We start from the raw sequence: 16,540 nt of genomic DNA on the forward strand, positions 1-16,540 counted from the left end.
TCTGATAATCAAAGTCAAACTGGCCACTGTTTTTTCTATATTCATGAAATCAAACGTCATAGTCTCATATGTTTCAATGAGAAATATATAGAACAGAAAACACGAGGTTAAATGCATTGATGGGTTGTGAATAAAATCAGAATATTAAATTACAATTGACACAACAACACCAACATTTACATTTGGACAGACGTGGAATAAGCCAGATAATTTAATAATTTACACGGACTACTCTAATGACTCAGACTTATCCTCTTAGCCCTGCCTTCATTGTATTTATTTATTTTATGAGGGGTATTTTTTTAAGTTGAATCTTTTATTTTGACAATTTGAACTGTACTAGTTTACTTTCAATGTTGTATTTCTTGCCTGTAGTTTTGCACTATTTAGATCGTACAACTTTCACCTCCGCTTTATTATATTTTGTTACCCTGGAAAGCTCACTGATTTGCCCCCAAAGTGTCAAATACAACTAAAGCTGCCATGCCTTGAGATAAAAGCTAGATATAGATAACATATCTGAAGTTTTTCCCACATCTGCACTAGTCACTCCAAACCGCTAGATGGCGATAATCAACCACGTAACCATGACGCTGTTATTTCCCCTCCAACACAGCAGAGGGCGCTAAAGGACAAACATCCGTTTAAAGTAGTTGTAAAACCAGTCATTTAGCATGAACGCCGGTGAGAGAAATGAACCGCGTTAAAGTCCTATTCTCCGGGAGACGTCGCGTCGCGGTCGGCGCAGCTTTCACCTCCTGCAGCTGCTTCCACACGGAACCGGTAAGCTCTTCATATCCCGGTTCATTTCAAACGCGTTTCATTCAAACTGACCTTTCTGAGAGCCCTTTCACCTCGCAGGTGAGACGCGAGTCCGGCGCACTTCCGGTAGTCCATCACAGCAATTACGTGTGCGACCTGCCAGCCAATCACAGGTTTCCGATGGGGAAGTTCCCCCGCGTTCTCCACGTTTTACTCAAAGATCAAGTCATTACAGAGAAACAGGTGAGCAACAAAACGCAATTATCATTATAACTGGTATTAGTGGGGGAAAGTCACCAATATGTAGTCAACTGATATTGAAATTAAAATTATTTATTATAAAATTAACAATATTTGTCAATTTATGAATAATAATGGGACTTCCACTGGTTTTATATCAATTGTAGTTGTTAAAGATGTTACCATGTTGTCATTTTATAACGATGAATCTATAAGGAACGTAATAAGTCAAAGTCTTTCTTCTTCCCAGTAGGTGTGGGTCCCTGAAATCGCCTCTCCAGAGTTACTCCGCTGTGTGCACACAGAGGAATACCTCAACAACTTCATACGTGGGGAAGTCAACGAGCAGGAACAGAGGAGGACCGGGTTCCCCTGGAGCGAAGGCATCGTGAGACGCTGCCGCTATGAGACGGGTGAGAATGACAAACCTGTCGACCTGATGGTCTTGGAAGATGACCCTCCGTGACGCCGTCTGTGTCGTTGACAGGTGGGACCGTCCTCGCCGCCGAGGTCGCCCTGCAGAGAGGTCTGGCCTGCAGCACGGCGGGAGGAACCCATCACGCTTTTCCAAGCTACGGTTCAGGGTTTTGTCTCCTCAACGACTTGGCGGTCGCAGCCAAACACCTGATGGGCGCCACCTCGCCCAAAAGGAAGGTCCTGATCGTGGATTTAGATGTGCATCAGGTAACTCTACTATATTTCATCTCATACGTACAGCATTTGTCTTTTTCTATGAGCTTAACTTTCTTCTCTTGCATCCGACAGGGTGACGGCACGGCGTTCATTTTTAAAGAGGAGCCGTGTGTGTTTACATTTTCAGTGCATTGTGGGAAAAACTTCCCCCTCCGTAAACAGCAGAGTGACCTGGATGTCAGTGTGGCAGATGGGCTGGAAGACGAGGAGTACCTTTCCACAGGCACGTGCCATCTAAATAATAATAATAATTATTATTATTATAGGTGTTCCACTAACGTCTGCTCTTCTCAACAGTGGAGGCTCACCTCCCCCGGTTGCTGGACACCTTTCGTCCAGACCTGGTCCTGTATGACGCAGGTGTGGACCCTCATTGGGAAGATGAACTGGGCCGGCTCCGTCTCACTGACCGAGGTGACTGATAGCTTTAACACCTCACCATCCCCACCTGCAAAATCATTCCTAGAGCCTTTAGAATGACTGCGAGTGCCTCCTAGGGCTGTATCGGAGAGATCTGTACGTGATGAAGACCGCGGTGAGCAGAGGTGTTCCCGTCGCCGCCGTTATCGGTGGAGGATACTCGAGGGACATCGACAAACTGGCTGTCAGACACTCCATCGTCCACAGAGCAGCGACTCAGGTAGAGGACAGGTTACCGCTATGTAACGGTGTAAACACGTCATGTGGATACTCTAGAATGTTCTTCATGTTTCAGGTTTGGAGGGAGCGAGGAATGTAAAACCTTCATGCTCTTAACCAAGAGGACCCTCGGCGCTTAAGTGGTACTTCTAATGCCAGTATTGATATTTGTGAATAAAGTATCTGTGTGTCTCTATACTGTATATTTACATCCAATACAATAATTATGAAAAACATTTTGGCAACTAACAGATTATATGAGCTATATTTTAATTTGGGAAGTTGCTTTTCATGGTCATAAACGTGACTAAACAGTACGTGGGATGTTTTGGCCGAAGAAGAGTAATTTAAAAAAAGATGTCTACCTCATCAAGATGCTGTATCAGCAGTTTCTATTAAACATTCTGCTGTCCAACTGTACGTTTTGTGGTTAATGCAACACAACGATGCTCATGAACAAAAATATTTATTAAGGACAAAATGAGAAGTATTCCCGTGATATAAGACATCAAGGTACCAGTGTCACTGGAGAACAAACCGTTGGTCCACACAGACTGTACTGATGAGGTTATGGACGGCCCCTGGGCACAGAAGGCCACTTTTACCATACGTTTCATGTCATCCACTGACATCAAAGCAGCAACATATTCGTGGCACAGTGCAATGTTTATTCACAGTTTATGAGGCAGTTGATTTGCTGAGACGTAGCAGTGGTCTAGTTCAGCTTGTAACACGAGACAGCACACGACTATAACAACCATCAAGCTCACGCACGCCGGCAGTGAAACACGACAAGCACAACGCGTTGGAAGATATTCTGCACAACTTTGAACTCTTCTTCACGACGGTGTTATGGTAGATTACACACACACACAGTTTCACGGAGAGTCCCACCAAGAAGTCAACAGATACATGAACATAAAAACCAGGCAGAACCATTTAAGTAAACACTTAAAAGCAGGTGGAAGAGTGTGTACTGTGTTCTTAGAAATTCCTCTTTGGTCAATATTAAAAGTCCAAAGAGAGAAACAGTGCATGTCTTAACATCTCGCTTGCAGAAATGTTCTTTTAAAAGAGTTAAAATCATTAGTTGGCTGTGGTTTGAGAATAAAAACTAGATACTAAAAAGGGAACACACACCTGCCACTGCTTGTTGGTTGTATTGACATCGAATAAATACTTTAAAAACTTAGTTTAAACAGCGATAGCCATTGTTGAATACCATCTAAAATAACATTTCATGTAGATATGGATCGGTCTCTCACACAATTAGGACAACTGGACCCTAATAGGATAATAAATGACCGTTTCCAAGCCGTCCAGTAGATAATTGCAGTGCTTTTAGTACCTTCAACAGTGGCTACATCTGTATATTCATCCACTATTTAACCTACTAATCATCAAATGTGGGATTCAGTGCTAAAACTTGAGGCAGAGTTGATGCAAAATTAAAAAAAATCAAGCTTAAAATAAATCATATTTTCCATAACTGAACCTTCTCTGCCACGACACACCAGTTGGCGTGATCAAAGTAGGTGTGTGTGACATGAAGCTCTTCAACATGATTCTCTATGAGCTCTGCCAGTTCTCCCTCCCTGAAGACGTGGTAGTACCTCAGGCAGGAGCCCTCCGTCTGCCCCTCGCTCCCCTGAGGACTCCTTGTGCTTTCCTGCGGCTCTTTTCCCGGCAGCCCTCCGTCGCTTCCATCCGCAGACTGCTTCAGGTGCTCCTTCTGGAAAGGGACCAGATCCGGCAGGGCCAAAGAGCCACACTCCTGGGCTAACGATACGGAGACGCTCTGGTTTCCTGTGCCGTTGTCGCCGCCGGGATCGCTTTGTCTTTTTGTGATGGAGTCGAAGACGTCCTCCTCTGATCCGATGGCAGGCGGCGGGGAAAAGAAGCTGGAGACCCGTTTGATTAGGCGCCGTCCTCTCCCGCGCTGGCTGGCCTTGTTGCCCTGGTTTTCCCCTGCGGGCGAAGATAAAGTGCTCAGGTCCCTCGAGGACGACCGGGAGATGGCCAAGCTTCCAAAGTCGAACACGGAATCCAGAGACCTGGAGAAGAACCACAGTCTCTGTGTGCTCTGCTGCGGCGTGGTGCAGATCAGATCTTCCTCCTCGTCCGTCACGGAGGATGTGCTTCTAACCTTCCTGTGCTTGTCAGCGCCGTCGATGGCTTCGCTCACACTCTGAGCGGCGGCCCTCCTCCTGGGTTTGGCGTGCTCCCTGCTGAAGCCGGAGGGCGAGTGCGGGTTGGGGTTCCAGGGGACGAAGATGTCCTGCTTCTCAAATTTACGACGTTTCTGCTCCATGGCCCACACGTAGATCATGATGCGTCCGCCCACGCTCAGCGTGCGAGCCATTTCCTTTATTGCTCGGATACGACGTTCTTTGGTGGACAAGTGATGGATGACTGTGACAAAAAAAAGCATTCATTTGGTAGAATTAAGTACGAGGATGAGTCGGCATTCATTTAATAAGGATGTTTAGCCACATTCAGCGCCTGCAGTCAACAAAGCACATTACATGCACTGTGTACGGCACACAACACAAACTAATAGTGTGGGCGTGGGCTGTCGGCTCCTAATTGCACTCTTTTGTTGGAGAACAAATGAATTATTTCACACTGTTGGCTAGGCAACACAAGCTCTTGTTTATCATTATTATAAATTAATTGAATTTGAGGCTACATCAGCAGGGCTTTCTGCATATGAAGGGAGTGACTTGTTACTGAGTGGGAGGATCCAAACACGTCAAAAAGCCCTTCTGACTGTGTGTGTTTGTCCGTTACCTGCAATAGAGAGCACAGCGTCAAAGCAGCCGTCTCTGTAAGGCAACAGGAGCCCGTCGCACATCTGTACCTCGTGCCCTTGGCTCAAGGCAATGTCCACCAGGGGGCGACAGATGTCGCACCCCAGCTTGAACACCTCCTTGTTGATGTGGAGATACTTGCCATTGCCACAACCTGCCAAGGACAAGACAGTCAGCGACAGCAATTTAGCATTTAAAATACAAGAAATATATATAATGTTCATGTTGAGTGTGGTGGGATTGCTAAGATGACATCACCGCTGGAGGCGACACCCACCAATGTCAGCCACGATGCTCCCCGGCTGCAGGTCCAGCAGGAACTGTCGTACCTTGGGCCAGGCTTTATAGCGGCTGTCGTTGAAATAGGGAGCGATCTTGTCGTAGACGCTGTGGACGTGGTCTCTCTCGAGCTGACTGGCAGCCTCCTCCATCATGTCCGTCCAGGCTGCCTCACGCAGCGGCCTCACAGAATCATGCCTGCAGGGACAAACAACAACATCTCTCTGCTTATTCCCAAAATGATAAACACATCTAATATTCATTCTGCTCCATTAGGGAAATAATTAAAAAATAGCAATCAGGGAACATCACAGCGGTGTTGCCCTACACGTGGTTGTTAAGGTCGGTCAAGGTCAACGGGTGATCTTAATCAGCAGACAAACAGGCAGACGTGGTCATGTAAGACCAAACCCTCCACTCTGTACTTTCAGTCCCCACTGCAGTCATGATGATTCACCCTTTCATTACTCCCGGGAGTCTGGCTGTGCTTTATGGTCCAGCAGAGTCCTCTGAGGTCCTGACCGATGCAGACTGCTAACTGGCCTGAGACACCATATTGTAGCTCCACCTGCCCGCTGTGTGACTGCTCAACTACTGCTGCTTTTTGGTCTACAGCGACGTGGTTGGGATGGATCCATCTCAGCTCATGGACTACTACTGGTGATAGTATCTCTTCTGTTAATACCACTGTTAATGCTACTACTACTATACTACCAACACCAAATGTAGGTGGAACCCAAGGGCCTGGACTGAGATTTCTGCCTAAAAGCCTATTAAGGTAGTTTTTTCTGGCCACTGTCGCTGTAACTCTGCTCCTGGGTGATGTTGGGACTTTGAAACTGTATTAAAGTCATGAGCGTATTCTAGTCTCAATGTGTTAAGTGTCCTGAGATGACTTCTGTTGTGATACGACACTATAAATAAAATTGAATTGAATTTCATCTGCTACACCACATCCAGAAAGACAGACTATTATGAATAAAAGTCACTATGTTTGATTTTTCATCAGCCGTCTGTCAGTGTGAAAAAAAACAAATTAACTAACAAGGCAACAGCGAGGCGGCAATCTGCATCTCACAAGGCAATCAGCTGGTCCATTTCCACAGCAGCCGTGTCAAACTGGGTTTTTTTGGTAACGCAGTAGCCAAAGGTCGACACATACATCATTTCGTCTGCAGCGAGATGCAAAACAAACACCGGCGTTGGAGAGAAAAGTTCCTTTTACAAGATCTTCATTAGCTTTGTAAGAGGTTTTTATACAGCTTCAGCTCACATTCTAGGAATCACTTTCACCGACGCTGACCCTCGTTGATTCTCGGGAGGACTTTCAATTTCACTGGAAATTCAAGACTAATTTATATTTATGCGGGCGGATTTTCAGTCTGATTACATTATTTGACATCGTTGCATACTGAATATCACGTTACTGTGTTCCAGCTTCAGCTGAGCTTGAAATTGCAGGCGTCAAATGTAAAAAAATGTTTTACATTATTATTACTTTCATAGTCATTTCAGGTTTTTTCGTTTTGATTGAGGATTTCTGAGAAATTTCACGATACTTTGTGGGGAAAAAGTGTGTTTGTTCAAATATAAATAACAACGTCTCGTGTTAGTGAGGGTTTTAATGTCTTCTTTCAAAGAGACTTGGGGATAAAGTTATGGTGATGTTTGTATTATGTCAGGTTTTCACAGCTCCCACTGCAGTCGTCTCCGTTTATTAGGATGCGGCCCACAGCTCCTGCAGTGCTGCTGCAGCTTCACAAAGACTTTTTCTCTGCTATCATCCAAAGGATAATGTTACCTTCAGAAGAAGAAAAATACATCTCAGTACGCAGTTCTCATTTCACCTAAGTGGTTATCTTTCATCGTGTATCATCACGTGGTTTCATTAACTTCATGCAAAGCAAACGAGCTCAACAACACTATTTCCAAAGCTGTAGTAATCTTATTGTTCATCACATGCTTTGCGGCGCCTTCAGCTGCTTCAGGTCAGAATACAGATTTTTTTAGATATTTGACTCTCAGAAAGAAAAGACTCAAATATAAAAAGGGATTGTATTCCTCTTCACAAATGCGTTATGACTCCGTTCAGCTACGTGGAAGCCAACAAGTCCATCTGAGAAGCCAGCCATCTGTCTGAGTCGGCTTTCAACACCGATCTTAAGCAACAAATCCTCAGTTAATCACAAGATCAGAGCACAAACATGGCTGCCACATGCTGCTCTGGAATCAGCTCGTTGAGCAATGTGACAAGCAGTTTCTGCCCTAATGTGACATTTAGAATCACATGTGATTAGAGGTGTAACGATTCATTCGATTAATCGATGAATCGACTGTCAGTCCTACCGATTTAACTAAATTAATCTGCTAAAATAAATAGAATGAATCATTTTGGCTTCACCAATAATCGACATAAATGCGTTCAATCGGATGAAACGTGATTCTTACTTATGCTTAATGTTTAAATACGTTTAAGACACACTCTCCCCTGCCAGCATGTAGTCTATTGAAAAATGTTAAAAATAACTCAGCATTACATTTTTGTATTCAGCATAAAATATTATGCAGGACTACTTTTTTTTATAGAATAAATATGTTAAATAAGTAATTCTGTGGTCTGTTTATTTTTTCACCTTTCAGAAAAACACAGATCTCACTCGCATTATTGCATGTTTATTTCATGGATATAGAATTTTGGTTACAAGTTACAGAATCAAATCAAATCGTTACAAAAAAAAATTGTCCGTGAATCGATTCGCCAAAGATTCACAGCCCTACATGTGATGGATGAAAGTGGCAGCTCATACCAGCAACCATCATATCATCACACATGTTGAAGAAGAACTCAACTCATATAAAACAACTTTGGCAAAAACCAGCAGACACTTGAGGAAAGTCTACTCTTTACATTTATCTCCAATTGCACTGAATTGTTATTTACAATCCGCTCCATCCTCCATCCACAGTGTGGAAATCAGCTTCTGATAACGAGTTAGACAACATCTGCCTCTGTTTTGGGTATGTCTGCCTGTAAATATATTGACAATAACAAAATCGAAAACGGATGCGACCTAATGAAGCATGTGATGCTACAGTGCACTTTGCTGATGAGGTGATCCGGAGGGAAAGCTATTAGACATTTCCCCTCCACCTCTCTTATAAGACATTTGACTGGTATGTCCTTGAATGTTATATTGTCTGCTGTGTCTGTGTGTGTGTGTGTGTGTGTGTGTGTGTGTGTGTGTGTGTACCACTGCACACAATGGATACCACTGGGAACAATAACGGCAGGATAAAGTAATAAAGGCCAGCCTGTGCTACACGAAATGCAAATCCGTCTCGGTCAGAGCCGAAAACCCTCCCAGCACATTACCAGGCTGCTCTCTGTCCTCCTGCCTTGGTAAATACAGTGTACGCAGCATCCCCTCGTCCTCCACTCAGACCTATTTCTGGACCACCATCATCGGCATCATTCCAGCCAAGTGGAAGGAAAACATCCCTTATGTAACGCTTGAAAAGCTGGCCTCCTTGGCTATTGTCGGAGCAGGATTTCATCTGAGTTCCCCCCCCCCCACCCGTCTGCTCACTAAACTGTGACAGTCCTCGGATGACATTATGTAACTGGCAGCTGGGGAGACTCAGAGGGAGCACTGCCTCTGACTGACGATGGGAAGTCAAATTCAATCAGAGGGCAGAGGTAACATCTAGCACACTGATTTGCCTGGAGGTATAGGACATTCACTGGATGCAGGTTCAGCCATTACTTATCGCCTTTGATATTTTTTTAATAAGTTGCCATTCTAAATCCCCAAATATCAAAATACGTTACATAAAAACATATATTTTGGTCACAATAAGGGCAACATCTTTAGAGCCGAGGACCTCAGACCTTAACAGTGCTGTGATGAGATTAGTGGTGTTATTATGAACAGTCAGTCCTTCTTCCACTCACCGCCCCGCATGAACAGGAACCACAGAGAACAGGTTTACCCATCAAGTGTGCCAGCAGTTAATGACTCAACATGTGTGACTAAACTTTCACTCTATTGTCCTCACGTTGCAATGTATATACAGCAACACCTTGTGTTAAAATATGCAGAGTATATAGAGAGATTATAAAGACAAAATGCTAATTTATTTAGGTAAATTAGTGCTTTGAAACGTATTCAAAAGTACATTTAATGTATTTAAATGGATAATGATATGCATCTGGGCCAGCCCACTACTTAATGTCCCATCAAAGTTGCTTAAATTAATTAATTAAAATCAACATAACATTATACCCAAGGTCGAATAAAAGACATTTAAGCAAAAAAATACATCCCATCCTGCAATTTATACTCCAATAATGCAAATATTTGCACATCCTCTCCTGCATCCTACAGGATCCTCCGAAAACGCCTCTTACCGTCCAACGTGTAAGCCGCCGTGCAGTGATCCGCCTCTCCCCTCGGGTCGCCGGAGGTAAACTTCCCTCTCTGATCTATATCATCGATCTGCCATCGGGATCAGAGGCACGCGCTCGACACGGCGCCACCGAGCACATGATCAGCGACATCGTGAGGACGGAGAACGGGAGCAGCGGAGACGAGTACCTGCCGTGTGTGGCCGCCGGCAGCGTCCCGTCCGCCGGACGGTATCACGTCCATATGTTGGGCTCCACACCTGTCAAGACAGGAAGCAATCACAGCCAGACTTCCGGTGAGATCTTTCAAAAATAAAAGCCTCTTCGGCGACAGTTTAAACAGCTGTACGCCAGGTAGCCTAAATGTTTGACCCGAAATGTTGGAGGCAAACGATCCCTTCTATCATAACAGTTTACTTCCATGTAAAAAAACAAAAATATATACATTTAAAATATGTGGTTTTCCCTTCAGGGATTAAGCAGGTCCAAGCATGCTTGAATAATGCTACAGAATGTGCAGTTGTTTTAACCGATGATTCTGATCAAATATATTAATAATAAATACAATACAATAAAATAAATTAACAAATATATTAAAATATAAATAACAAGCAAGGCGTGTGGTTTCCTAGCTGAGGTGGCTTCTCTATAAAATAGGATTATCTCTGGTGAGGCACACTTTATTGTAGTCACTGCATTCCTGTCCAGTATTTGCTCCACATGTATGCATCACTGTTTCCATTTCTATTTTTCTTGTGAAAATGACACCATGTTACGCTTTTATTTTGAAGGAGATATGACTCGACGTCCTGTCTCATTGTGGTCGACTTGATCGAGCTGATTAGTCGGCGGTGTGTAAAAAAAAGATGACACACGGTGCGGGTGCAGAACACGGTTGTCATTGGCTGTCAGAGTCACGTGACAACACAATAAACAACGTGCACTGGCTGAGAACAATTGGGAAACGGCTAATGTTGATGCTTTTAGTTGTAAAGCCAAAAAACTACAACATCACACGTTTATTGTTGTCCTCATGACAATCTTCATGCTTCATCTCTTTCCAGACTAAATGTTTTTTTTAATCTGTTTGCAACCAGAAGGAAACTGAGAATAACTTCATTTATTTAATCTTTATTGAACATGTTAAAATAATAATAATAATACAAACTAATTCAAGCGAATGAGCAGTAAAAAGGAAAGCAAAAAAACAAAAACAAGCAACTGGGATCCTCAGAATAAGCGATAAATACATGACATTTTGAGGCTGATAACAAAATGCAAGATGTAAATTGACAGAATATCCTACATATATACACCTGGGAGCATTTTTTTAATACAAATAAAATAATGAATTGTTTGGAGTCCCATTAGCACAGAGAAAAGTCATTTGGTAGGGTGCCAATCAGCAAACATTAGCAAGTCATATGCAGTTTTTCTGTCCTCTGGTTCCTACATGAGTGTCTCCTCTGATGTCCTCTGCACTTTCTGTCTCTCAGATGGTTAATGGCTGTGACTTAATTGTGGCTCATCACCGCCATTCAGGGAGCACAAAGCTGCCGTCACATCATCATCATTCAGAGCACACGTGCTCTTCTCCTGCTGCCGGCCGCCTCACATCACCATTACACGCACTGACACCTGGGAAGTAGCCTATAAACACATTTTTACACGGCGGGCCGGTGAAAAGGGCGACATGTTGAAAGCTCACACACGTCCCCTCCAGGTGACGTTGAAAGGATCCTGTGACTGCAAAACCTCCGCCTACGCAGAGCTGCCATTTCTGTCACTTTCTGTTCCATCGCTCTGTTTAATCTACCATCAATTCACTAGTTGTCAGCCTCCATCTTTCTCCTCCCAGGCCTCAGCATGAATAATGGTACTTTTATACAGCTGCAGATGTTCCTCAGTGGTAGACATCATCTCACAGGTGGAGGGAAATATCAAAAAACTATCTGGCAGAGGAACATTTATCATATTTATTGCACTTTGACCACCGCTTTTTCAGATGTGTGAGTACAGATTTCTGTTTAGAGAATAGTGACAGTGATCTTATTTTCTGTTTCCCCCTTGTATTCCCTATATAGCATTGTATGTTATGAAAGGTGCTATATAAATAATGTTTATAATTATTGTTATCTTTGCATCACCGATGCAGAAAGCATGGGCATGCCAGCTCCTCTACTGATTGGAATTAATGCCCTTTCCTGTGTCTGACATCATGTTGGTAAAAGACACAGGATAGTGTGTCATTGTTGCACAAATTGCAGTTCACGGTTGGCATAAAATGAGGTCACACCTCTGATTTTCCCGTTTTAAACTGACCACGTGTTTGAGGTGTTCTGCGTTAACTACAAGCTTGTGTGGGTTTCAGAGCCCAGATTTATCAAGGTCAAGGATGTTGAACAGATTCAGAAATTCAAAAGGTCAAAGCTTTTCTCTTAAAGGCATAGACGGCAGCGAACATCCTTCTTCTAGGTGAGAAGATGATGAAGGGGCATCGTTTTAACCACAAGCAAATACAAACCACATCATCTATGAAATCTGTCACTTACCAATAGTCCACCATCCAGCTGTCCTTCTGGTTCCAGTCTATTTGAATGTTGCCTTACTGGTGGATCTCTTCTCCAGGATATTGCCCCAGGCTGGAAGCACCAGTGTAAAACTAGAACCAGTAAATCCCAGTGGCTCAACCTGCTGACTGACATTGGAGAAAGGGAGGAGCTGCCATCAACATGATTGAAAATAAACCCATTTGAAAGCTCCCTTCAACCCGCCTCCACATTGATTCTCATTCAGGAGGCCGTCATCGTCTCAGGGAGCTCCGATTTAACAGCTCAGTCCTTTATCTGCTAAAAGTCAGGGATTATTAACTAGATTAAAATTGTATTTAGAGATGCACGACTTGTTTTCTTCCTTGCATCTCTCTCTTCTGGAACGAGGTGTATTAAAACAAGGGGTTTTAATACACCTCGTTCCAAAAGAGAGAGATGTATTTAATACACCTCGTTCCAAGGGGTTTTAATACATCTCTCTCTTTTGGAACGAGGTGTATTAAAACCCCTTGTTTTCCTTTCAAGATTGACATCAGCTGGAGAAAATACTGTGATTCGCTTCATTTCCTCGAGCACATTGGGACTGGATTCTAAAGATCAGCGCTGCGTTAGTAAACCTCCAGACTAAAGACGGGATGTTGTGGACAAAAGTACGATCCATTCTGCAGTCTGAGTCATCAATATGTCAGCCTTGAAACACCAAGAGGCACGTTTACATTTACAACTTTACTCTTATTGTTATAATAATAAAAACCTACTGCAAGCTCAGTGTGATGTCTGTTTAACAGGAGGTGGCTAGATGAATAATAAATATTGAATATAGCAAATATCACTTTGACTGATTGGAGGAGCATTCATCTAAAACACTGCAAAATGAGGTTGCATGGCAGTGGGATACCTAAGAAACGAAGGAGGAGTTAAGGTGAGTTTTGATTGGTTTCCCATGTTGTTGCATATTTTAACACAAGCTGCAAAATCACACATCTGATATACGAGTTCAAAAACAAAATACATAAATAATGCAGCTTTCTTTTCCAAACAAATGTGTTAAACCTGTTTTAATTCAAGAAAAAAATAGAGTTCTTCTTTCTTTACAAAATTTACAGTATCCAAAATTGCAGATTTAAAAAAACAAAACATAAAAACAGTTGCTAAAAATATTTATGCCATTACAAAACGTTGTTCTTCAAGGCAAAGTATTTAGCTGGTTAAATTCCTGAGAAAAACTAATGGAAATGTTGGTTCTCCCTCATCATCCGGGGCTGGTCTGGTCCACGTCTCTGGTTCACGTGAGGCGGCTCATGTGAACTCATGACGAGGTCGACAGATATGGGAAATGAAAAACGATCCATCATCTGTGCGATCTTCGTGTGTGGAACCCCGTGCTTGTTCCTCCTGGAGAGAAACAGCGCAGTGAAGTAACGTCAGTATCTACACCCTTTTAAAAGTCTCCACTGGCATGTAAATAATACATAATATGATTATTAAGAAATCATACTTCTCCAACTCATAAGGATCAAACTTCCAGCTGGTATCGGGTTCACAAAAGTCCACTCTGTATCCTCTCTCCAAGGCCTGTAATACAAGTTTGAAATGGAACTAGGATCTATGATCTATGGAGTGATGCCCCATCATCAAACACTACGGTTATACGTCAAATCGCATACCCACCATTTCGACATATGGCTTCATTTCCCAAGCTTGGCCGTTTGTATTATCAATGATAATAGGAGATCGGCCATCATGCATAGCATCTTTAGCTGAAAGAGAATTAAACACACACAAAAAATATTTAAATAAAATAAAAATCCCATCAAACCACATCGATCTGTCATTCGTCTAAAACAGAGATCAGACTAAAAAATTGAGTTGCATCACGCACATAAGAAGAAACTTCACTCCCCTCCAATCTCAAAATGCAAACACTACAATATTTGAAATGAATGCACACACTATATTATTTCGATTATTGTGCCTTCAAGTGATCTCGCTGGGAAGCAGACGTAAACGAAACGGAGACGTGCTGCAACAACTTAGTAACGCTTTGCAGTGAAAAACAAGAATGACTGCTCCGTGGTCGAACGCCTCCACCAACCACTCAAGATGCAGTTTACATCTTGTACATCTACAACTTGTTTTGTGAGATCTATGTGACCTTTGACCTCCAAAATCTAATCAGTTCATCCTCGAGACCAAGAGGACATCTCTGCCAAATTTGAAGAAATTCCCTCCAGGAGTTCCCAACAAGTAGAGACACTGAGCTAGCATTTATTCTGGCTTAAACGGTGTCTGGCTTAAACGGTGTCACCGGTGAGAACACAGCAAAGACGACCTGAAGCAAGTTGGACAGAAATCCTTTAGTGACGAGACGAAAATGTGTAGAAATAACTTCCAACATTTACAGCCTCGTGAGCATCTATGGGGGTAATACCTCTGTTCTGGTTCCATTCATGTGCTTCTCCGAGAAGACCTGGATCATAGCGGTACCCATCTCTGTATGCAAAGTAGTCATCAGTGCTCAGGATGAGCCCATTGGGACCAGTGGACAGCAGCTCCCTGTGAGAAACATCACACACAAATGTACAATGACAATATGTTCAGAGACGGAAATTGAGTTTTAGACTCCTTTAAATAAACAACGATTACACAAAAACGTACCTGGCCAGCGTTGATTTCCCGGATCCTGGTAATCCCCTCATCAAGATCAGCACCAAGGAGGGATCGTGTGCATGATCATTTTCTGCATCATATCTCTGGTTTCTGTCATAATCTTCACCAGACTGACACGACTGTTCTTGTCTGGACCATCCAACGTCGACATCATCCGAGTGTGCATCGTAGATACGATCCCGTTCGTCCCTGTCAAAGTGGCGTGGAGAGTCTCCATGAAAGCCCTGAGAGGGGTGACTGCGTACATGCGGAGGTGCGGAGCTAGAAACTGTTGGGAAATGGGACTCCTCTTCATACTGGTTTGTCGTGACTGGACCGCCCCACCTTTGACCCACATTTGATGGTGGGTTTTGTGGGTTTAGGAATGCAGACGGAGGTGGTGGGGGACGGAATGGAGGTCTGTGGAATCTTGGGTTAGGGGGAATGTGAAATCTTGGGTTAGTAGGGGGTCTGTGGAATCTTGGGTGAGGAGGTCTGTTCAACGCTCCAGGACAATGCCATTGGTTTTGAGTGGGATCAGCTGGCCTCGGTCTTCTGGGGTTGTATGGCTCATTTTGATACCAATGAGACCAGGACCTGTTGCTTTTCTGGTACCCGTCTCCTCCTGCGTGTTCGCCTGCGTCGAATATTCTCTCATCGCTTGAGTCCTGAGTCGGTTTGCCGGTAGAGGTTTTGGGAGGTGTGGGGTCGATCTTCTCGAGCTCTTTGTAAAACTCACTGAGCGAGTCTTCGATGTCAGACTTGACTTTGGTCGACTTCGGAGGAGGAAACGCTGGACCAATGAAGGTGGTGCTGGTGAGTCCCACCTGCTTCAACGCACGCTGCCTCACACGGTCCGGGTCGCTGGGGTCAGAAAGACACTTAGCGCCTTTCCGAGCGGAACCTCCGCTCTCATCTTTGGTTCTTCCTTTCACACACGGGGTTTTTAAGCGAGATGACGTAGAGAAGGATCCGTTAACGTTATGAGACATCTGCACTGGACAAACAGAAATATATAAGTTATTTTCATTATAAGTTGATTCGTTTTGCAATCTAAGTCAGCAGGCAACAGTTAAACACGTAGCTATGGCAGCGCACTTTAGCTAAACCGGAAGCTAAGCCATGCTTTAGCTAATGTCAGCTCACGAGCTACATAGTTAAACAATCTGTTACGTTGAATCATTTGCTACCTGAACATTCAACACACAGTAAATGTCTCGTTCAATCAATCAATGCTCACCGTATAAATTCAGGACGCATAAATGATGGCAAAAACGACATAAACAAAAATACGGCGGCGGGATACAATTTCCACATTTCAGGCGGCTGTGTTTACGGAAGTGACGTGTATCTTCTTCTCCTCGTTAGCGGCCGAGGATCAAGGCATGACCCGCCCTACGCTGCCTCTGATTGGCCGACATTGGTATTCTTGCCCTAACTAACCAATCGCTCTCCCCGTATCTGAAACCTAACCAATCCAACCAACGACTTGTACGAGCACTAGCCAATCA

The 16,540-nt window shown here is 43.6% G+C and overlaps 3 protein-coding genes across 4 annotated transcripts; 1 reads left to right on the plus strand and 2 right to left on the minus strand.

Moving 5' to 3' along the window:
* Positions 1 to 654: 654 nt before the first annotated feature.
* Positions 655 to 2,650, plus strand: hdac12 (histone deacetylase 12). The gene is made up of 8 exons (XM_084018864.1): positions 655 to 783; positions 862 to 1,005; positions 1,256 to 1,415; positions 1,490 to 1,686; positions 1,768 to 1,918; positions 1,993 to 2,109; positions 2,193 to 2,335; positions 2,411 to 2,650. The coding sequence occupies exons 1-8, from the start codon at positions 694 to 696 to the stop codon at positions 2,432 to 2,434; spliced, it is 1,026 nt and encodes a 341-aa protein (XP_083874990.1). The 5' UTR covers positions 655 to 693; the 3' UTR covers positions 2,435 to 2,650.
* Positions 2,651 to 2,816: 166 nt separating this feature from the next.
* trmt9b (tRNA methyltransferase 9B) lies at positions 2,817 to 10,074 on the minus strand. The gene is made up of 4 exons (XM_084019444.1): positions 9,832 to 10,074; positions 5,422 to 5,621; positions 5,125 to 5,298; positions 2,817 to 4,746 (listed from the first exon to the last, which is right to left on the minus strand). The coding sequence occupies exons 2-4, from the start codon at positions 5,576 to 5,578 to the stop codon at positions 3,809 to 3,811; spliced, it is 1,269 nt and encodes a 422-aa protein (XP_083875570.1). The 5' UTR covers positions 5,579 to 5,621; positions 9,832 to 10,074; the 3' UTR covers positions 2,817 to 3,808.
* Positions 10,075 to 13,420: 3,346 nt separating this feature from the next.
* Positions 13,421 to 16,375, minus strand: n4bp2l2 (NEDD4 binding protein 2-like 2). 2 transcript variants are annotated; one of them, XM_084019434.1, is made up of 6 exons: positions 16,270 to 16,375; positions 15,039 to 16,021; positions 14,812 to 14,936; positions 14,052 to 14,140; positions 13,879 to 13,955; positions 13,421 to 13,775 (listed from the first exon to the last, which is right to left on the minus strand). In XM_084019434.1, exons 2-6 carry the CDS (start codon positions 16,019 to 16,021, stop codon positions 13,607 to 13,609), a joined length of 1,443 nt encoding a protein of 480 aa, XP_083875560.1. In that variant the 5' UTR covers positions 16,270 to 16,375; the 3' UTR covers positions 13,421 to 13,606. The 2 variants fall into 2 exon arrangements, with proteins under 2 accessions (XP_083875560.1, XP_083875559.1); XM_084019433.1 differs by having other exon boundaries at positions 15,039 to 16,026; positions 16,270 to 16,364.
* Between the last annotated feature and the right edge of the window lie 165 nt (positions 16,376 to 16,540).

This window comes from Eutrigla gurnardus (assembly GCF_963514095.1).
Source record: "Eutrigla gurnardus genome assembly, chromosome: 10".
Classification (NCBI taxonomy): domain Eukaryota; kingdom Metazoa; phylum Chordata; class Actinopteri; order Perciformes; family Triglidae; genus Eutrigla; species Eutrigla gurnardus.